Raw genomic sequence first — 23,142 nt, 5'->3', positions numbered from 1 at the left:
CAACACGGGTGGAAAGAATGTAAGCCTTATGTTTAGAATTTTTTTAGCATGTTTATTGTCAGAGTTTGATTGGTCTCGCTACCGCAGAAGAGAGCTACCGTAGTGCACAATAATACATTTCCGTTTACAGATTTTCTGTTTCAAGTGGAAAATTTGTACTTGGAGCCATGGAGTGGAAACTATTATTGAGGCCAGGGTACTGGTAGCACATTATTTGAAGCTTCTTGCTTATTTATTATTTAATATGGCACAAGGCCATAACCCATACCAGCACTTTATGAGCTTGAAGCACCCCTCAACTTCTGCCTGAAAGATCTAAAGCAGACTAGAAAACCAAACTAATATCAGAGACGAGACCATAAAATGTAATGGGGGAGGTGGACCCCTTCGGTCTTCAAAAGTGCAAAGCCAGGTATGTTGAACATCGCTTTGATGCTCCCTGCTGCCCTTCTTCCCTCAAACTTTTATTGATCAGTGTTAATTTTAAGTTGGGGCCCTTTAAGGTTATTGAAGCCAACATGAGAGTGTTAACAAAACCAATACAGCTCCTGGTACTAATGATTCAACTTTGTTACTGTTCAATCTTAAAGTGCTGCCATAGTGTGGATCATACAACTGAACCTTGTTGTTCAAGCAGCTCGTCAGACTTTGTCCCGCTGCTCCGGGAGCAAGAAGGAGCCTTATGACCTGATAGGAGGTGTCTGTATCATCCAGCACTGGGTGATTTCAAGTGTGCATTGATACTAATGTGGCACCATCCTGAGCTGCTCACCTGCCTTCCCATTCATGAAGAACAAATACAAAATTAAGGGTTTTTCAGTCCCCCTCTTGAGGGTTTAAAAACTCAGCATGGCTTTTGAACTTGGTACTTTTCCCACAAGTATCTTGTCTTTTTGTCCAGGCATTTCTCTGGTTTGTAGGAGAGCCAAGAGCTATGTGCTATAATTATAAAGATAATTGCTTGTGGATGGATTGTGTCTGGTGTGATTATTGTGTAATATTTTCACATGTTGTTAGAGAAGTTTATGTTGATAACTGTGCTTACATAACAGAGGATCTATAATACCCATGGCCTTCTGGGTTTACAGTTATCTTCACTAAACTAATAAGCCAGATGATGCTATCCAAACAAAAGATTCAAATGCCAATTTTCATATCCCTTGTATTAATCTTTAAAAACTAAAAACGAATCTGCAAGTTAACAACCCAAACACTCAGGAGAGATTGGAAGAACATCTCTGCAGAAATCAATTTAGATAGTGAAATTATCAGCAGAACCTTCTCTCTCTGTAAGTGCTGGGGGACGTGAAGGAAGAGAGAGATGTTTTACACACTCCTGAAAGCCAAGTGACCCTGATAAGCCTCATAATGGATGAATACGCCTGAACTGCTAGACCTTGTGGTGGGAGCGAAGTTTCCTGGAATCCCTCAGTCCTTGTACGTAACACACATTTAATTCAGTAGGGAAAAAAAAGGTAACTCTCTCTCCTAAATGTTTTAGTCAATGAATGTTACCAGTGCAAGGGAAGACATTTTGATCACTGTGTTATTTTGATTTGACCCCAGACACTGAGGAATTCTAGTGCCATTCAGACTCCATTTTGGTTCTAACATGGATGTAGTTCAATCAGCTGCCACAGGAATCACAATCGCTAAGCAATCCTTCAGGAAAATACCCAGTGTCCTTCTGGACAGCCTAGTGGAAGAACCTAAAAAAAGACATGCTGTCCCAAATCACCTTCTGGAATCAAGTAAGTTTCTGTTCTCTGACTGTTACACAACCTTGGAGCAATCCTAGGAGGTACTTCTCTATTATTTTTTTTTTGCAACTCAAAGGCAAAGCTCCTATCTTGTTGCTTAAATTTTGTCTTTCTATGAGCCCAAATCATAGGAGAGGTCATCAGAAAAGAAGTAGTGGCTGTACTGATCCTGGCTGACCCTAAAAGTTTTGGGGTGGCTTGTTGATGCCAAGAGATAAGCTGGTGACAGGATTATGACTCTGTTGATGCTGCCTTAACTTTCCATTTAAAGAGTCATGCCTGCTTAACAGGAGAAATAATCTCTCTTTGTTTTTCTTCTCAATAATACATTGGATGCAACATAAATATACTTAGTCAATGTAAGTAACAGTCATCATGTGTGTTTCACCTGGTCTCCTTTTCTCCCTGTTTTATGATCTATCTCTGTAGAGATTTATTCAGAACTTCAGAGCAGCAAAGTTGTACAGGCTGAGCCGGCCGTGTTACACTATGGAGGGTATGAACTTGGAAAACATCATCATCAGATGCTGGTAAGTGTCAGAGCAGGGATCCTCTTGGGGCTCATAAAAGGATAACAGAAGCCGAGTAAGCTGCTTGTGGTCACGAGGCCTTTTGCTCTATGGAGTGCTCTAAAAAGCAGCACTTAAAATCAGTGGCCCTGCGGTAGCGAAACAGATGAGTACTGTGCTGTTTGAGTACTGTGCTGTTTGCATCACTGTCCCTTATAGTCTCACAGGGGCACAAAAATGATCCGAGGGCTGGGACACCTCTGCTATGAGGACAGGCTGAGAGAATTGGGGTTGTTCAGCCTGGAGAAGATAAGGCTCTGGGGAGACCTTATTGTGGCCTTTCTGTACTTATAAGAAAGATGGGAACAAACTTTTAAGCAGGGCCCGTTGTGACAGAACAAGGGCTAATGTTTTTAAACTAAAAGAGGGGAGAATCAGACTAGAGGTAAGGAAGAAATATTTTACAGTGTGGGTGGCGAAACGCTGGCCCAGGTTGCCCATAGAGGTGGTTGATGCCCCATCCCTGGAGACATCCAAGGCCAGACTGGACGGGGCTCTGAGCAGCCTGATCTGGGTGAAGATGTCCCTGCCCGTGGCAGGGGGTTGGACTGGATGAGCTTTGAAGGTCCCTTCCAACCCAAACTGGTTGTGATTCTATGATCTGTGTCCTGCAGATATAACAAAAGTATATCAGGAGGCTTTACGGGCTGAACTGTCACTATCCAAAGGTTTGTAGTAGTAGTAAGGAATTGTGACTTGGTTCCAAAGAATAAAAATGCAGGATGCAGGGTTTACATAATTTTCTTTTAAATTCAGAGCATATTTGGAATTATTTCTACTAAAGTAAAAAGTATTACTACTTTGCTACAAAAAGAACAGTGGGCATTCTCAATTGACCTTTTATATTGTAAAGTGTTTTGTGGTTTTGGTTTTCTTTTGTTCTACAGAAGCTGATAAATATTTCTGGCAATGTAATAAACCTTCACATAATACCACCCCAGACAAAATATTTTCAGATCAAATACAACAAAACGGTAAGTGTCAGAAAGCCTTCACACTGCTCTTTGCGTGCAGCACTGGTTTTGTGTCATATAAGCATCTTTTACATGCCTTCTATCTTATTTTGGGTCATTTTTTAGCACCGGCTTGTCCCTGGCTTGTCTTACGTGGTTACTGTTGATTTTTGTCCTGATGAGTGGCGATATTACTATGACTGTATCCGAATTCACTGTCAGGTGAGGATTTATTATAAAATACATTTACAGTTGTAATAGGATGAAACAACTATTAGGACATGATTATAATGATGAAAGTACAGTTAATCTCTTAGAGCCACATGGGTTTATTCCAAGTAAGTCTGGTTTGGAGTATTTCATTTTAAGCATTTATAATTTTTCTCTCTGTAAAGATTCCAGAGCTGTGGGTAGAATATCTTCCCTATTCTGTTATTCTTTGCCAGTAGATCAGTCTTTGTGCCACACTGATGTAATGTCTTAACTGAATAGGCTTTGAGGTGCTCTAGATATTTGGTGGAAGTAGGGAAAGACAGATGGATACTGAAAGCAGGTAAAATATCAATACCTGAGGTGCAACAGTGTTGATCTTGAAGATGTTTTGCACCCACTTACTGGGCAGCTACTACAGAAATGTTTACTTTCCCTAACATTTAATCATTATAAGAAACAAATATTTACCCCCCTCCTCTTTATATTTTTTTTCAGGGAGAAGATACATTACTTGTTCCTATGCATGCTTATCCTGCAGTGAATGTTGTAGAATTTCCATCCTTTATAAACCTGTCTGATGTATCAGTTGGTCAGAGGTGAGTTAAGGACAGACATTTGTCCACATTTTATGAGACATATACAAAAATCTGGAAAATCTCCTTTTCCTTTATTTGCACAGAAGGGAGATCCTGTTGATTAGAGTCTAGTTCTGTAGTATGTTGACTATGTTAGTTGTAATTATGGTGATTTGTGTTAGTGTAAATATTTGAGTGAATTCTCAGAACTGAAGGTCTTAGCAGGGAGGTTTTTTCTTAGCCTGTGAGTTGGAAGTAACTCATAAATTTTACTGAAGTACAGAAATACAAATAGGCAAGGCATATACAAGGAAGGTGCAAAATTCTGCGGTAAAAATGAGCCCAGCATTCTAGAATGAACACTTGTGTCTTTTTGTTTGTTTTTCTGATCCCTCTTAATCTGTTAGACTCTAGTGAATCTGTCAGAAGTGACGTTACAGCTTTCTCACAGGACTGAACATAACTCCTGACTTTCTGGCTGCCTCTAGGCGTGATGTGATTCTGTTTATTTGCTTCATTTTTATAACAAGTGCTGAAGTAGGCAGAATTTTCATAGTCTCAGAGTACAGATTAGACAGAGTACAAAATCCAATTTTAAATAATGAGAAAATTTTTCAACACAGCAGGGATGCTCAGAGATGCCCCTGAGGGAATTTGGAAGAGTTCCTGAAGAGGAAACTGGTGGTTTCAAACCTTGATTCCTACCAGGGTTTTTCTTCATTAGGCTATTAAAAACTTTCCTAAAAATGAAAGCTCTCTGAGATGCCTGGTGATCTTCAGAACCCAAGGGCCTATGGGCTCAATCCATACCCCACCTAGGTCAGTCAAAAAACTTCCTTTTACTTCCATAAGTGTAGGTTGAGACCTATGTTCTACCACCCAGATTTGTTCTTAGGTACAGAAGATCCATAAGGCAACAGACGGTGTAATTGTAGGGTTTCTGATGCACTTTGGTTACTGTAGAAGCTGCACTATACCTTAAAACAAATTGCCTCCTCATTCTGCCATTACACCTTCTTCATGAACAGGTCACATTAAAGCAGAGAAGAAAGGCCTTTGCTATTATTGTTTATTTCCTTAGGAGGTTCAAAATGTGCTTTCCAAAGAAACACTGTGTAATAACATTCATTCTTTGCTAATAGGCAGGATAGGATTTCAGTCAGACAGTTTACAAAAAACAGAAGTAAGTCTGGGTAAACTGGTCTTGATTTGTAGGATGATGAATGGTGCTACGCCAATGCTTTTGTGTTTCAATTTGATACATGAAAATAGATGCATACAAAAGCAGAACAGCTTGAAAAGATGTGTGCTAATACCCCTCACATAACCTGCATGAGACATAAAGAGCTTTTATGAAAATCAGGCCATGGCATCATTATTTCCACAGTGGTTAAGTCCAGTCATTCTGATGTGCTGGAGTTTTCAACACTTTTGAAAACTGCACAGTCTTTTCTCATCGTCTCCCACAAAGAGGGTCGTGGGAGGGGGCTGGTTTCTGGTTCTGTAGTTACTGTTGCTCCACTTTGGATTTTTTGTACTTGCTAGATATTGCAGTTTATGAGAATATGAGGATACACATAAATAACTTAAAAAGGTAAATTTTATAAATTTTTCCGTAATTAGATTCTCTATGAGTAGGAGAAAGTAAGTCAAGATGCAAAGTATCCAGCATTCAAATCAAAATTTAGCTCTTATTTCCTCACTGAGTGAAAGATCGGAAATATTTTGCTATTTTGGAACAACGAGGAATTAATATTTTCATGTTAATAAGTAACACATCCCTCTGAACATGGATAAATTCAGTACATGTTGTGTGTGTAATATAATTTTCCAGCCTGTAATTGATGATCAACTGTAGTTTCATTAATTTCTTTTCTTCCTTTCTCTCTTTTCAGCAAGGAGTACGTTATCCCGTTGCAGTGCAGCTGTCCAATAGATTTTGAATTCCACATTGATTTTATTCAGCCTCACAGAGCCTTCACTGTCCAGCCAACATTCGGTAGATTGAACTTATTTAAACTTCTAGATGTTAAATCCCTATTTATTGGATGTAGTTACTTGTGACAGTGTATTCGGTGTTGTACAGAAAAAATCTTTGTCTCAGAGCGTTTGCAGGTGAATGCAGGCTGGTGAATATTAGTGATGTGCAGCCTCATGGCAAACAGCCCTCTGTGACTGGTAGGTTTCTTTTGTCTGTGCCCAGCTGCAGACCTCTGGCAAAATATGGGGCGTCTCAAACAGTCCATCCAGCCTTTGTCTTCTCTCTTTGCCATGCGGCTTTTGGAGAGGACAGGGGCAAGCAGCCCAGCATTCACCTCTTCATCACACCTGTCCCCAAGGGCTGTCAGGCTTTTCCTCCATTAAAAGAAAGATATCTGTCCTTGTGGAACAGGTATGCATCATGTTACTTGATTGGGGGCACAGAGAAGATAAAAGGTGACCTTTGCTCTGTCAAACATATCCCCATGCCTGTTTTTTCCTAGCAGTCTGGAAGGATGATCTTGAGGGTCTCTTCCAACCAAAATAATTCTATGATTTGAAAGGGCTGAGTCTGCTGCTTCAGGAGCCATTAGAGTGCTGGGCACAAAGCACACTGCTGCAGGTGTTCCATGGGATGGCAGGGGGGTATTAGATTCAGTCTAGAGCTCTGTGTATGGGCTTTGCAAGAACCAGGAGCTTTTGGCTACAGCATGCTCAGCTATTTTCTTGCCTAGTGTTGGAGAGGGCTATGTCTTGAGACAGACTTATTTGTTTGTGGGTCAGTTGCTCTCGTTGTTACATTTGCCCAGTGCCAGCAGATGTGTAGAGGTGCCCAGCTGTTCTGACAAAAATGTGTGAGTGAATGAGACATTGGCGCATAATTCACTTAGGCAGTCTGGTCAATTCCATGAAAATACAGAAGGATCTAAATAAACAAAAACCTTCATAAATCCAGTGCCTAGTGCGATTTGTGACACTGGAATTGAAAGTTTGATTACTTAAGGGCTTTCGTAAAACCTGCTGTTGTTCCTGTATGTACAATGAAATTAATTTGCCCTGTCTTGTTGGATTCTATGAAATGTGTGGTTCACAAGGATGAACTAGGCTGCTGCCTTGTTTTGGGTCATTCTTTCAGAACGATAGTCTTTCTTTGTGCTTAATGAAGTTTTGATGTATCAAGGAAGGAAAGGAACAATATTACAATTGAGTAAAATTAGGGAGAAGGTGTAAAATTAGGGAGAAGGTGTAAAATTTATCAGGAAGCTTTTAGTTTTTTACATGGTCATAGCCAAACTATTTCATGCTTTCTAAGTTGGTTTAGTTATTGGGAGAAAGGGGAACATAAATATCCCAGAAAAAAACAAACCAAAACAAAACATTTACCTAGTAAAAGTTAAGTCAGAAATTTTGGTAGCTAGAAACTCTGAGGTGCTGAAGGCCGTCTAAGAAGCACTAAGAAGTTTCAGCTCCTACTCAAGCCATTGTGCTCTGAGATCAGTAATGATGAAATACTTTAACAAATTACACGCAAACAACAACAGCAACAACAAAAACTCAAACAAACAATGAAATTAACTGGTACTTAAGTCAAAAAGATGCAGAAAACCAGGCAGAGATGAGAAATTAATATTTCTGATGAGCTGAATAAAGTCCTTTCTGCAGAAATGCTGAGGATCATCAGGGCCCGTATCCTGTGGTTGCACGGAATGTTTAGGGATATGAAGGATGTTAAAGTGGTTGAGAAAATAATGGAATAGGTAATAAGGAAACAAGACCTAGCAGAGACAGGTAATGGATCAAATACAGATGATTCCCCAAACTTGGAAAAGCACAGAGGAACATGTTTATAAATCTTTGCTCATAAAAGCCCAAGTGCCAGAGACTTAAGGGTAGCAAATGCAAGTGAAGAATTTCTACATATAAACAGCCAATCATTTTAACATCAGTAGGAAATATTATAGTCTTGCTGTCAACTCTCTGTTATTTCAAAATACCTCCCATTATCTGGCAACAGATAGTTATTGAAAGACACTTTGAGACCTAAAATATCTTCCATGCTGCTGCCATCCATTCAAACACTAATATTGTTTAAAAAAAAATAGTCCAGAATCAATTTTAGCATACTTAATCACGCTCACATTAGATGGACTCTTATTGTTTTTCTCCTCTAATCACAGGAATCATACCAGGCAATGGGAAAGTGGAATTAACTGTGAAATATTCACCACTTGAGTATGGAACAGCACAAATGACAATGCAGTTATGGATTTCACAGTTTCACTCAAAACCCTATGTATGTGTATTCACAGGAACATCAACACCACTTCTGAGTCTAATGTATGTGTGGCTGACTGATCTTCGAGTATTTTTGCCCAGTTCTAGAAAAATACCTGTGTAATAAGATTTCATGCCATTTTGCTGTAATCACTTCATGCATTTATATCTATGGAGACTTAAATTGCACTAATGTCTCTTGACTCTTAATACCTGTACCAGGTCTCTTACATTGTTTGCTCAGAATGCTCTTAATGTGTATGAAGTGAAACTGTACCAAAGTAAAAATAACAAGAAGTTACATATCCTTAAGGAAGTGTTGAGCATCTTCAGCTTCTATCATGCCTGCTCTATGTTATTCATTTTGCTGAGGCCTTGCAATATATAGGGTGTTTTGAGCAATAAGGTCTTTTGGGCTGTAACTCATTTTTTGTGAGCTGTGAAACTCACAGATTAGAAGATTTGGTTCCAGTTGTAATATGGGAGAGAAATTTCCAGTCTCCTTGTATGTCTAAAGGGGATGTAAATGTGTGTACTGGTTCTAGATGCCATTTATAGAGTACTTATAGGAGCAATATCTGTCATTCTGACACCTAGAAAAGAACAATTTGAAGATCAACAAAGTCATATAGAGAAAAAAGCTGCATCTGCAGGAAAATCTCTGGTGTGGAGAAGAGACAAATTCAGCCAACCACGATCCAGGCCTATTCAAAAAGTAAAGGTGTGAAGAGATAATAATCACAAGTACTTTTCTGGGCTGAAAATCCTTCTTGCTTCTACTTCTTTTTATTAATTTGTATCTTATAGGAAATTGAATACCAGAACCTCAGATTCCCTACAGACTTGTCAAATCCATATGCTGTAGCTACTGTTTTGAATCAGGAACCAGGCAAATGGAAGATTAAGGACTTGAAAGAAGGTAACAGAATTAAGCAGCATAAACTTGGTCTTATCGTTATTTGTAGGTTTCTGATGAGGAACTTGGCTTCAGAATTGCTGAGGTGATGTGGTTGTGGTTTCTGCAAGAAATCTCACCTTAGCTTTATGTATTAATGAGTTCAGTTATCATAATGGTGGATTTCCCAATTAAAAATTCAGTCTAGTTTGAGGTGTGATATAGCTTTCTGCTATTCCTGCAGCCCTTTGCCAAGGCAGTGAAGGGATAAAAACAAGACAGATGAAGGAAGCCATATTTCAACTAAAAGTCAAACAAAATATTCAGGAAGAGGAAGCAACTCATCTCAGCTGGTAAGTGTTAGTCAACCACAATAACAACACTAAGGTTTGTGTAACTATGGCCTCTATGAATCTATTCAATATCCACTAGCGCATAATGCTGCCATTTCATGTCCTGATAGATTTGTTTTGCAGCTAAATTCCTGTTGTTTTCTTTCATTTTTTTCTCTTCAGCCTAGGAACCGTCTGAGTTGTAAGCCATAGTAGTATCCAGTGAGGTCTTTGATTGTGTTGTGGTTCAATTCAGAAAGAAACCTACTGAAAACATTGTTCACCTAACCTTGTTCTCATGCATCCTATCTTGTGCCCTTAAGGCAAAGGAAGCTTTTGTCATGATTGTCAATAAATCAAGGCCAAAATGTATAATGGAGTGAACAGAATTGCACATGTATATCAAACGGTGTAAAGCAAAACACAGTCATGTGTGTAAGCACACTGTGGTTTCATTTGCAATACACAGATCAGCTCTTATGCTGAGTGTTATGGACCTCTAGACACCTTAGGAAGAGGAGAATCAGGCTGATAGCCTTTAAATAAAGCAAACTGTGCATTAAGCATTTTTCTTGCCTCCACTGAAATGCAGGCAAGTTCATAAAGGCAAAGATCCAATCTCTGTGGAATTTAAAAAAGAGATTATTGAAAACCGACAGAGGGAAGAAGAGCAGTACAAGGTTAGTCTTTGCTGTTCTTTCTAGAAATTTAAGATCTGATTTATACTTTCAGATTGTGCAGTACACTAGTGAATTGTATCAAGCTCTCTACATCTTCAATTTTTCTTCATACTTCAAGGCAAACCTGTACTAGCTCTATTTCTTCCTGCAATTGTATCTTCATTATGCTTGTGTATCAGTGTTTCTGAGGCGGTTTTATCTTGGACGTAGACAGAGAGAAGGATAAGTTATTGATGGAAACGTAACTAGATATTTGCCCAGTCTAGCAGATTTGCACCCAGCCACATCACAGGGCAACATTGCAGCATAATCCTGTCAGCACTGTGGCTGCAGCCAGCTTTCAGTTTATATTGTGCCTCTCTGAAGAGCTGATAACCTGAATAGCTCACAGTCAAATCGCTAAACCCAGTCAGTACTCTCACGCAGACCCACGGGGAGATAATTCATCAGGTTGTTCTTCTACACCTACACCTTATACACCTTTGTTTTTTTCCGGTCACATCAGACTGCAGATCTTCCATGGAGGTGACAGCAGCCGTAGTTGGTGGCAGGAAATACTTTTCCCCATGTGGCACAGCCCTCAGGGACAGGTGGGGCTTTTCCCTCTAATCCTGCCTCTTGGATATTCAAGTAGCTTCTGACATCCCACTGACTTCCAAGGAGCTGTTTATGGAAGTGAAATTATTTATAGATAGAGCAAAGGCTTAATTTATCTACTGAATTAGGCACTGTGAATTAGTTCCAAAATTATATTTAATACCAACAAAGAAGGAAATGAGTAAAGAGAGGTTCTAAAATGTGCGATTGTTGTATCACTGAATTAGATGTATGTTAACTTTGTTTAGAAACATTTATTTACTTCCCTATTGACTGTAGGGGTTGTGGAGATCTCTGGCTGGTTTCACAGTTGCCCCCATGACTTTCTGACAGAGAGACTGCTTGGGCTGTCAGTTTGTTCACCTGGAGTGCTGTCCTGGTTTCAGCTGGAATAGGGTTAATTTTCCTCCTAGTAGCTGGTACAGCGGTATGTTTTTCATTTAGAATGAGAATAATGTTGATAACACACTGATGTTTTAGTTGTTGCTAAGTAGTCAAGGACTTCTCAGCTTCTCACACTGTGCCAGGTGCACAAGAAGCTAGGAGGTGACATAGCCCAGAGAGCTGACTCCAAATGGCCAAAGGGTTATTCTATACCATATAACTTTACACTCGGTATATGTTTTGGGGGAGGAAGAAAGAAGGGGGGCATGTCCGGAGTTATGACATTTATCTTCCTAAGCAACCATTATGTGTGATGGAGCCCCACTTTCCTGGGCACCTGCCTGCTGATGGGAAGCAGCGAATGAATCCCCGGTTTTGCTTTGCTTGTGTGTGCAGCTTTTGCTTTACCTATTAAACTGCCTTTATCTCAATCCATGAGCTTTCTCGCTTTTACTCTTCTGATCCTCTCCTTGATCTCAGCAGGGGCAAGTGAGTGAGCAGCTGCGTGTTGCTGTCTGGGATTAAACCACAAGTGCTATTAGGCCTCACAAATTATTTATTGTCCCTTCATCATTTGCTCAAGTGGCCACTATGTTATACAGCCTGGGAGAGGCTGTCCTGGAGACCTTTAAGTGCTGTAACTAAAACCTCAGTCCATGAAAATCATGGCAATTTCACTCTGCCAAATAACTCTAAAGGTCTTTGTTTAAGATATAAAAAAAATCCTGGAAATGGAACATTAGATAAGTAGGACTGAGATGGAAGAGGCATGATATAAAGAAGCACTGGTATTCATCCTGCATGCCTGAACACTTTGAGAAGGTCTCAAAGAAGTGAAGTGATATTGATAGTAAACTGTTTCACACATGGACAGTTTTAAGAGCTGGCACCATTGGAAACCACAAGCAAGATGTTCACAGAACATGGGAAACCTGCAGGAAATTTCTGTAGCGCCGTCATCTCGGAAGATCTGTTCAGGTGTTAACTTATGGTGGTGTTCTGTAACCCCTCTCTGGCTGATTCTGGCTATGCAAAGTGAACTATATTTCACTGATTGAAACTCAGACCCAAAAAAACCATTATTTTATTTTGTTTGACTTGCTCAAGGGTTGCAATAATCACTCACTAGAAGGGAATGAAGTCTGTGTTTTGTCAAGCACCTCCAGAATGTTACGTTTTGAGTGAGTTCCACTAATTGTAACAGAGGGAAGAATTCACTGGATGCTTGGTACTAATGTGATTGTTCTTCCTGGTGACAAATTAGATCCAAAGAGGAGATCCTATCATAGAACACGAGTTTCAAAGGAACGAAGCAGAAGTTTCTTTCAGACGTGTTATCCGGCCTGTGGACCAGGTTTGTTTATGTTATTATCACCTGCTATATGTTATTATTACCTGCTAAGCTAGCTAACAGCCATAGATATTTAGCACTGAATACTTAATTTTCCTAGTTTTCCTAATTTTCCTAGTTCTGTGCCAGTGTCTTATTTCCCATTTTACTTTTGGTACAGTGGAGCAAGCACTGTACTGCATACACCACTCATCTTCTGACATCCTGATTGAATATGAGAGACAAGCAGCAATCTGCAGGCCTAACCTGAGATTCATATTGCTTGTTTCAGAAGTTCTCTCAGGTGTAGCTTTCTCATAACCAAACATAAGGTTAAGGATATCACAAGATTTGCAGCCTTTGCTTACAGATCAGATTGACAGGAGCCTTTCTGGTACTCTACATTTTTTGTTCTCTATGGTGTGAAGTACTTCCTAAAATCCATTTCCTAGGATTATTGCAAGCTTTGTTTAATAGATATCCTGCTACTGAAGGACTTGGAGTGTTGGCAACACAAATTGCCTTCTTCTTGAGGAAGAAGAAATAACATACAGATTCAGGCCAAGGAATGGCTTGGGCTGGAGAAAATTTCTCCCTTGTCTAGTTGTAAAAGCAGAGTCCTTTTTCTTTTCTGTTTTGTTGTTGTTTGTTTTATTTGGTTTATTTTGGTTTGTTTGATTTGTTTGGTTGGGTTTTTTGTGGGTTTTTTTGGTTGTTTTTTTGGAGGGGTTAGTTTTTTGTTTTGGGTTTTGGTTTTTGGTTTTTGTGGGTTTTTTTTTTTTTCTGTTTTGTTTTGGTTTTTTTGTTTTGTTTTGGTTTGGTTTTTTTTTTATACCATGCAGCATCCAAGTATCAACCCCACATTCAACTTGCTCCATAATGACCCTTGGGACAGCAGAAACAGGATGCTGAGGAAATTCCAACAAGCAGCATACAAGGTAATGTGAACAACCAGCATGCTGTATGATGGCATGACACCTTGGAAATAGCACAAAGAACCTGCAGACTAGCATGTAGGGAATCTTCAGAGCTAGCCAGGGATTTGATAATTTGATAAATATGTTCCTACTTCACCAGGAAATAAGGATCTGGAGTAAGTTGTTTATTCAGCTGGTGCTTCAGCTGGTGCTTCTTCTGGTGCTTCTGCTGGTGCTTAGTATTGCAATCAATGCTAAACAAGTGTAGATTAATTTAGATTGGTTTTTTTTAAGTAAAAAATACGTTTTGGGCCCCCAGTACAAGAAAGACATCAATAAGCTGGAGTGAGTTCAGTGTAGGGCCACCAAGATGCCAAGGTGTGGAGCACTCACTCTGTGAGGAGACATTTACTCAGCCTGGAGGAAGAAAATGAAAGGAAAGAACAGCACCTTCCAACACCTCTGAGGAGATTTGATGATGGAACCAGAATCTTTCAATGGGAACATGGGAAACAATGGGTATAAATTCAAGTAAGAAAGGTATAGACCATGTATGAGGAAACGCTTTTTCACCATGAAGACAGCCAGTCATTGGAGCAGGTTGCCTAGAGAGCTTGTACAATATATATCCTTGGATATTTTCCACACCAGACTGGATAAAGCCCTGAACAACCTAGTCTGATCTCACTGCTGACCTTGCTTGGAGCAGGAGGTTGGACTAGGACCTCCTAAGATCCCTTCCTATCTGGAAGCTAAAGACTTGTTAGTAAAATCACTGATCTCATTGTGTTTAAATATTATCTTGCATCTCCACTGCTCTTTTCCCAGTAAATCTAAATGTGGCAAGCAATGTGGAAATTTCCTGCTCTCCTGGTATCCAGTTGGATATTCTTCTCTGATCCATTCACAATATTGGGCTCATTACAGAGGTCCTGGAATGAAATGCTCTTTTCTGCATTGCATGAACAAGGAGGTGGCTAGATGGCCCCTTCTGATAATAAAACCGAGGGTTCTTCATCGTTACCCTGTGATATAAGGCAGTAGGCAAATTGCACAGTGCAGGTTACTCATTATTCTCATCATTCACACAGCCACAAGTATTCATATGCCCATGATCAGCTGACTGTTTACCCATTGTTAAATCTGTATATGCCAATAGACACAGCTGAAGGATTAGGAACTAGCCAAAAAAAGTCTGATTAACCTCTAAGACTAAATGATGGTTTCAACTGGTTTTGTTGTGTAACGTCATTGTAGAGTTGAGATCCATTCTACATCTCTCCTTCCTCATTTTCCAGCTCCTGAGCAGAAAACTGTAGTAAAACTTCTGAAATAGAGATGTCTGAATCAGCTCTGCAGAATAAATACCATTGTAATGTATATGTATTTCTGTGGCTGTAAATCTTAGAGTGTTGGGATTAATATTAAACTTTAAAATCATTCTCTCAGATTGTGACTCAGATTCGGCTAAATCGTTTACTGCTTCTGTTCCGTGGCCTATCCAGAGAAGCCGGAGGTTTGGAGGAAGGCTCTGTGTCTGGTAAGGAGAAGAAGAACAAGCTGATATTTTGGCCATGAATTATGATAATTAAGGTTGTACTACAGTGTGTCAAGTGCATTACATATAAATGTAAAGACAGAGTCCTTACAACAGGGTCTTCCAGCAAAAAAGAGAAGTGTGACAAGGTAGAATCACGGAATCATATAATAGTTTGAGTTGGAAGGGACCCTTAAAGGTCATCTTGTCCAACCCCCCTGCAATGACCAGGGACATCTTCAATTAGATCAGGTTGCTCAGAGCCTGGTCCAGCCTGGCCTTGAATGTTTCCAGGGATGGGGCATCCACCATCTCCCTGGGCAACCTGTTCCAGTGTCTCACCAGCCTCATTGCAAAATATTTCTTCCTTATATCTAGTCTGAATCTTCTCTCTTTCAGTTTAAAAACAGTGCCCCTTGTCCTAACACAACAGACCCTACTAAAAGGTAGAAATGGCCTTGCTGAGCAGAATGAGATAGAAGACCGTGCCAGAATGAGTGGACTGTAATGTCCTTTAGAAAAGGGGAAATTAGATCTGTCTGCTAGTCAGAGTATTGTGCCTGCTGTCTTGTAGATGTGGCATTTAATGCCTTTAGGAAATATTACCTTTTTAATATTAAAATTACTAGACACATCCTATCTTAGGAAGATGCTAAATATGTTTTGTGTCTTGATTCTATTTTTGAAACAGCACATTAACATATATTACAAAATCTTAATATTTGCTTTCTATTCATGACAGACAGCAAGAGTTTCAGCAAACCAGAGGAGAGTGAAGAATGTAAGGGCTTTTCTTCCAACATATCTGAAGACCTTATATTGCCCTTCGAATTCCCCTTTTTCAGTTCCCAAGAATTGCACCGTGATTTGGTAGGTATAGTGACTAAAATGGTCATTGAAGACATTGGTCCCAGGCCCACTACTGCCTTTATTAAAATTTCACAACGTGACTGGTGTTCTGGGGTTCTGACAAATTAATTCAGGACTTCAGATTTCCTAAGGGTGCTGCTGAAAACAGTAAAAAATCTTTGCATTCTCTCAATAGCACTCTCAAATTTTGAGTGATACATGACTGAACAGAGTTAGTTAACATCCATGATTTTGCAGAAAAAAAGAAAAAAGTAATTGAAATGCCAAAATCAAAGAAAGGACAGGAGAAATATAAAAATTATTGCAAAATTATTTCCATATGTTTTCAAGTGGCTGTGCTGGTGGAATGCTGCCAATACAAAACAAAATGCCCACTGTATTCCTGGGTTTTAAATACTGTTTGCTTTTATTTCAGGCACCTGATGCTCTTGGCCTAGTTCCTGTTGGATCTGTAGATGTGAAAGTCAGTCACATTCTTCCTTTTTATGACTTGAAGGTAAGTCAGTGCAGCTCCCGCAGCTGTATCACGTTTCTCTCTTTTACCAGTCCTGTTAGATGTTTTCTGCCTGATCAGTGCCTACAGTGTGCAAACCAGCAGAAATGTTGCCTTAATATGGCTGTATGATTATCATGTTTTTATTAAAAACAAATCTCACCTGTTTCCATAAGTAACAAACTTTTATAGTCAGCAACACTCCCCTCTCTCCAGACAGAGATGAATCACCTCAGCTGAAGTTATTATATCTCAAACAACAAAAATCCATCTAGGAATGAGGATACTGCAAGCCCTGCACACCACAGTTTTTCCTTTGATTTTAGAGTTTTATAAAAGTAACACTATAAAATTATCCTTCCTTTCAGAAAGTAATAGAAATCGTCTGTTTATTTGGCATACAGGTCTGCATGCTTATTCCTCAATTCCTGCATAGTGCAAGTGACTCCTTCTTAAAATACATAATGTTTTTTCAACTTTATGAATGCAGAAACATTTTTTTCTCCTGACTTCCAAATCCTTTGCTCTTCAATTTTTTGAATAGCAAAAGATTGATTTCTACACCCCCTAAATGAAAAATATTTCCTTGAGTTCAAATCAGTGCAGATTTTGGCAAAATGTCCACTTGCTTTTTTTCAGATGGAATAACGAGTCTAGAAGCTTTCTTGTAGCATCTTTTCCCCTTGTTACACATTGGTTCATCTGTTATATGTTACTTGACACAGCTTTTCTCTACTCCATTAAGTTCAGTATATTTGATCAAGAAACTGTTAAATCCATTATCTTGCATAGAATGGAACTGTTCCTTTATGCACTCATTCAGCTTGTCCTGGTGAAGTATGGCTTCTCCAAATTTTGGTCATATGTCATGTTCCAGAATGGTGATCCAAATATCTTTTACCACAGAGATATGATGTGTCTGTGATAAAGCTGGAATGTTCCATTCAATCTATGAGTTAATCAAAAGGGATTATCATAATCTCCTATTGCTCATCTTTTTTCTTTACACTTAGGTTCCTCAACATTTCAGCATCATGAAGTATCAGCCATTTTGTACACACTCTGCAGCTACAAGTTACAAAACTCGAAAACTTTCCCGACCCCTGAGGCAGGGAGCCCAGGTAACAAGTCCTCTCAAATGCAAACTTTGCTGAAGTCACTCCCAGCCCTATATTTCTGCAACAAAATGTCTCAACATTTTATACCAGATTACTGCACTCTGAAAACCTTTGATGTCTGTGTTTTTCAAGGATGAGCTTAACCTGGTGTCCCAGAGGACAGACTTTCACAAACCATCGCTGGAAGAAGCAGCAGAAAGGGATATCAGCCTCTTAAAACTGGTTCCTCCCCAAGCTTTAGTCTACCCTGTAGAGACCAACCCGCTTCGCATTTTTGTAAGTAGAAGCTGACTTCCACAAAGAACCTAAGAATGGAGGGAAAAAGGTGTTTGTTTCGTCAGAAAAATGATGTGGAATTGGTAAGCAATTTTCTGACTCAGATTGGTATATAATAGTCAGATTGGTATATAAAACTATCCAGATTGAGAATAATCCTTCAAGGTAGGCAGGACTCCCGGAGCTCATCCCATTGAGAGGGGCTCCACTTCACTTTAAGGCAGAATTTGATGTATGGAAGGGATGACAAGGCAAAGGTGCCAGTGGTGGCAGAGAACTGGAGACCCTTCCAGTCTCCCACTCCACAAATGGTCACTGATCCCAAGATTCCCTGGAACACCGTGGGGCCCCTCCCTTCTTCTCCATTTGTTCCCAATTTGGATGTCAGAATTAAAAATACGATCTTGGCATCTCAGTCCTTCTGTAGCCTCATGCTCTTGCCCAGGTAGGCAGGACACTTGCAGACTTTACCTTCTGTTCAGCCAGGGGACTGCAGTTCTGCCTGATCATTAGGTAAACTGAATAAAGTGAAGTCAGTCTATTTTCTCACTTTATATCCTGCTGCCTTATAGTTTCCAATAGTTCCCATAGCTTCCCAAAACCACATTTCCAAATTATTAGGTGCAGAGATTCAAAAAATCATAACCAAGTGCATGGGAGGATATCCTGTTACTAAATTGTCATGTAGATTGTATCACTTTGTGCCAACTGCAGAAGGTATTTCCCGCACAGCGTAGCACAGGCTGGGGGTCTCTGAGGAGTCTCTGAGCAGGCAGACACAGCTGTGCAGCTCCATGAAACGCTGTGCGTGGGCACAGGCAGCGTCTCCAAGGCAGCATGGCACTGTGCCCGACTTGGGTGGCTCTGTCTTTCAGCATTACTTAGCTGCCGTGGCCCAGAGCCCAGTGTGCTAGTCTGGTGGTCTTGGCATAACATATACGGTATAGATTTGTCCTCACTGTGTGCGGCCAGGACTCGGGTGGACTTACCGATGAGATCCTCTGTGCGTGTCTTCCTTCTGTCACATCCGTGTGAGAGCCAGGCACAGCCACACTACCCAGTATTAGATTTGATTCAGAAAAAGATGCTAGCACCATGAAATAGATGGTAAAATGCTCGTTAGCTTCCAGCACAGTGAGGCCAGTTCCTGCTCTTGGATTTGGAACTGTTCAAAGAATCAACAATGGATTTTGGAGTTTCTTCCAAACTTGGAAATAACACCTAAGTTGCTGTATTTTAGCAGAGGGCATCAATAAGCCAGGCAGGTTTTGGCCCTGTGATGAGGGGAAGAAACAGGAGATGAAGGGTCACAGCGAACAGAACAGTCACAGTGAGACAAAGGTGTAAATCTGGGGAGACTACATTAATGTTAAGAACTGAATGTTCATCCATTTAATTCTTTATCGTGCTCAGAATGATTTTTTAAAATAATGTCTTCTTTGTTTTTAGAACCCCACTCCAGGATTAATTCCAGTTTTACGTCCTTTGGCCTATTCTGAAACAAATATTGAATATCATCTTTGTCCTCATCCAAAATATACTTTTACCAAGGAATGCCCCAAAGGATCCAGTATTCCAGTGACACAAAAGAAATTTCTGCATCACAAGGTATGGCCTTTTGGGTTTATTGTATGAGTACCTGGGTATGTTCTTGCTGAGAATTTGCTCCAAGGAATCAAAAAGAAAGATGAACCATCATCCTAGATAGAAAACATTTTCAAATATAAATTATGCATGCACCTAAATAGTCAGTACATGGGTAGGAATAACTTGTGCTTGTTAGGATTTAACCATGTCTCTTATTTATTCCTGAATATTTCTCTGCTCTTTCCTTCTTTTCACTACTGTATTTTCATTACCTTGCCGTGGAGGAAGCATCTTTTAAATCTGGAGAACTGCAGATTCCCAGCCAAGAAGTGAGGTGCTCTGTCCTGCAAACCTCCCTCCCCACTGCATTATGGATTAGAGGTCTGATCACTGTAGCATTTGTCGTTTCAGGAAGTGATTTGTGGAGTAATGGAATGGAGAAGATTCTTACCAGTGGTGTATTCCACTTTTTCAAACACTCCATCACAGACAAGTATAACACCTAGGTAAGAAAGAATTTGGATATACAGTGCTTCTACCCTGCAGCGGTTTCTGCTGTCTGTGACTACACTGACCAGTAACTAGTTCTACAGATAAATGTGGGCCTATGGGTGGATTTAATTGCTGCTCAGAAATCCAAAACCAACGGGGAAAAACCCCTACTGTCCTCCTTGAAGGATGGGTTAAGAACAATATCATTAGATGAAATACCTAGCCCTGGGAGGAGAGTCCAGCCTGGACTTCCAAAAACACCTCTCCTGAATGCTTTTGGATTCAGTGCTAGAAGACCCTGGGAGGTACAAACTCTGGGTGTCCTGCAGAAGTATGAACCATAATTTAACGTGGGCACCTGCACCTAGTGGTAGCCAACATCTCACAGGCTCACAGCAGTTTCTGGTGTACTTACATTTTCCAGGAATATTTAAAATATTTAAATATCTTCATTGTAACTACACTGTGAAGCTTCAAAATTAAAGCATTGAGTGCAGTTACTCTCTGCCCATCTTAAACTAATACCATTTCCACTACAGGGATCCTTACAGTTTAGATATGCTTCCAAGAGATGTACCACCAGTGCTGCATGAATTACCTGAGGTAGACAGGGAGAACATAATTGACCAGTAAGTTTCTTCTCTATTTTGTATCCAGTGTGATTGATTATGTAGTAACATCTTGTATGGATGTGTCTAAACCTGTCCTAAAAGATCCTCAAAGGTAAAAGCACAAAGTCTCTCTTGCATAAAACATACTTTTGTTTTTGTTGGCTAAAAAATACTTTTAAAAGGATAGAGCCCAAATGTTCTTTGCCTTACTAATTTTTAGTGAGACAGATGAAACTGAGTTCAAAATGATTCTTACTCCAGAGATGGTGAGAGCTGAATTTCCACAAATTGGGCAGGCGCTCTCAGAAGAAGGCAAGGAGAAATCAGTGAAAGATGGAAGGTAGGTTTAATATTAAATTAAGGGAGAGGAATGGGAAGGAATGTGAAGATAAGCACCCCCTTCAGAATTATGCAGAATTATGCCTTCACAGAGATATTCAGTGTTCTGAAGAACAGTGAATTTTCCTTTTTAGTGGTGCTTTTGTTAGATATTTATTAATACTGGCAGAGGAATGACCCCTTAGAATTTCCCCCTGACATGGTGCTTTTTTCTCAGGCTCTTCCTAGGAGCAGGTCACATTTGCTTTGCTGTCTGAGCTTCACACTCCACCAACAGGCATTGTGGTTTAGACATACAGCACAGCATGTAAAACAGCTTGCATTCATAAACACAGAATTACCTGCTCCCTGAAATGTTGTAAACTGGTCACTGTAAGGGCCAAATTCTGCATTTTGCCTCCAGTACTGTCAGGCCAGTGTCCTGAGTTTGCAGCTCAGCAGAGAAACCTTGAGGAGGAACCTGATGACAAGGAAAACTCTGAGGGAAAAATGGGTCTTTGAAGGAGTTGATGATTACTGTCATGGTTTCAGAGCAGCATTTCAGAACTGCCCAGCAGTTCTGCAGGGCTGGAAGGAGAAATGGATGCACTGTGTGAAACCTTGGGGTATGTGACATTGCGGGAAGGATGTGAGGAGGCGTATGAGCTGGAGGCAGTGGACTCGAGCAGCAGGTGGTATGGGTAGGATAAGTGATTGCAGAGCAACGCAGGAGAACGTGCTGAGTTTTAACACTGTGTTTTCACAGATATCTTGTGTGAATTGGAGAAAGTGAATTAATCTTTCTGTCCAACAGTTGTCCCCTCTTAATAATGGTTATGATATAGCTTAGTTGTCAGGATGTGCATAAAAGCCTGAAACTTTCAGAGCCATCAAGAGATTTCAATGTCTCATTTTCTTTAATTTTAGAGGGAAGTGATTTGATGGACTTTCAAATCCCGTACAACTGTCAGCCATTAAACTTTAAAACGGTGCTGTGTATTATGAGCTCTCTGACAACACGCTCATTGTTATATTGTCATTACTACAGCACTGATTGGAAACAATTTGCTGTAAAAATGCAGGTGTGTTGGACCCAGTGCCGCTTTTTGCATTTTATGACAATCCACTTGTCAGAACACTGAGATTTGAGATAGTTTGTTTAACTAAAGACCGACCTTTTTCTCCACAGTGAGACAGTGTTGGATGGTGCATTTCCTGGGTAAGTAGTTTTATAGCCATAAGGTTCTTTCTTTTTGAAGTTTTAGAGGTTTTCTTCAAAAATGAAAATACTTTTCTATATTAAACACCCCTGGGTATTGATATTTACTTGTTGAAAACTTCCCTATTTGATTTGCTTTGTAAAGAGATAAACAAAAATTTGTTAGCAAACTATGAAGTCCTGATCCTTTCTTTTGTCACTGGAAGGTTCTTTGTTGTTATTGATGGGGTGGTGTTTCACTAGATGACAGAGGACGCATTGCTCCTCTACTGCAGTTTCAGTATTTTATCCTTAAGGCAAATCAGTTTTTCATGTGGATGCTCTTGTTCTGGCAATTACAGCATGTGTTCCTTCAGAGATAAAACGTGAAACTCAGTCTAGTGTGTGTTTACCCATCAGATGGTTATCTTTCCTAACTGGCCTAGCCAGGAGTGAGTGTTCTTTTCAGATTCACCCCCTTCCTAGTTCTGCATAAGCAATGGAATACCCTCTGTGTTCATTATTAAAAAAAAAAAAAAGAAGAGAAATTATGTGTGAGTGTCTCTTCCTTTGTTTTTGTCAGCATTCCTAAGTAGCTCTCCTGGCTATTATAAACACAAATCATGTTTTAAACTTCTTGCAGAGACCCGCACAAGCATCCAGATGGACATTTTCAACTCCAAAACAACGAACTCAGAGAGAAGGTTCAAAAACATGTGGAGAAAATGAAGCAGAAAGCACTTAATAAAGCCCTCATTCTGGGATAAGAGTAATTTCACAAAACCCATGGTTTGGTTCTGCTTATCCTGTTAATGTGTGAGGTCTTCTGTGTCCCAGCTACATGTACTTATGTTCAGTAAGGTCAGCAACTTCTTATGCAAAGAGGAGAGAACCACCAGTAGTGCCACCTTTGTCAAGGACTCTCACTGTGACCATTACTCCAAACATGGTAGTTGCTACAATGAGAATCCTCAGCCATGTACCTGCTCATTTTGTCCTGGTGTGATGGACCAGAAATCCACAGTACTACCATGTAAATAGTTTGGTAATTAATTCACAGCCCACTGTTTTCAAATAAAATGTGAAAAGTCCTCATGACCAAATTGTTCTGATTTTGTTTTTTTAGTTATGAGCTGTCCTTGAATTTTTGCAGGTAAGTCACTAAATCTCAGACTTGACTGTA

General features: G+C 39.9%; 1 protein-coding gene across 1 annotated transcript; it reads left to right on the top strand.

Moving 5' to 3' along the window:
- Positions 1-1,612: 1,612 nt before the first annotated feature.
- On the top strand, positions 1,613-22,726 carry CFAP221 (cilia and flagella associated protein 221; the record flags this gene model as incomplete). Its single annotated transcript, XM_080347024.1, has 24 exons — positions 1,613-1,751; positions 2,190-2,290; positions 3,217-3,303; positions 3,409-3,504; positions 3,991-4,091; positions 5,966-6,069; positions 8,228-8,387; positions 8,922-9,045; positions 9,132-9,243; positions 9,464-9,572; positions 10,144-10,231; positions 12,477-12,566; positions 13,385-13,480; positions 14,909-14,999; positions 15,739-15,866; positions 16,282-16,362; positions 17,373-17,480; positions 17,610-17,753; positions 19,203-19,361; positions 19,752-19,846; positions 20,372-20,461; positions 20,664-20,783; positions 21,951-21,980; positions 22,603-22,726. The coding sequence occupies 24 exons, from the start codon at positions 1,613-1,615 to the stop codon at positions 22,724-22,726; spliced, it is 2,577 nt and encodes an 858-aa protein (XP_080203150.1).
- Between the last annotated feature and the right edge of the window lie 416 nt (positions 22,727-23,142).

The sequence above is a fragment of the Nesoenas mayeri genome, assembly GCF_963082525.1.
Source record: "Nesoenas mayeri genome assembly, chromosome: 6".
Taxonomy (NCBI): domain Eukaryota; kingdom Metazoa; phylum Chordata; class Aves; order Columbiformes; family Columbidae; genus Nesoenas; species Nesoenas mayeri.
Note: the sequence above shows the minus strand (reverse complement) of the source record. Positions and strands in the feature narration are given on the sequence as shown.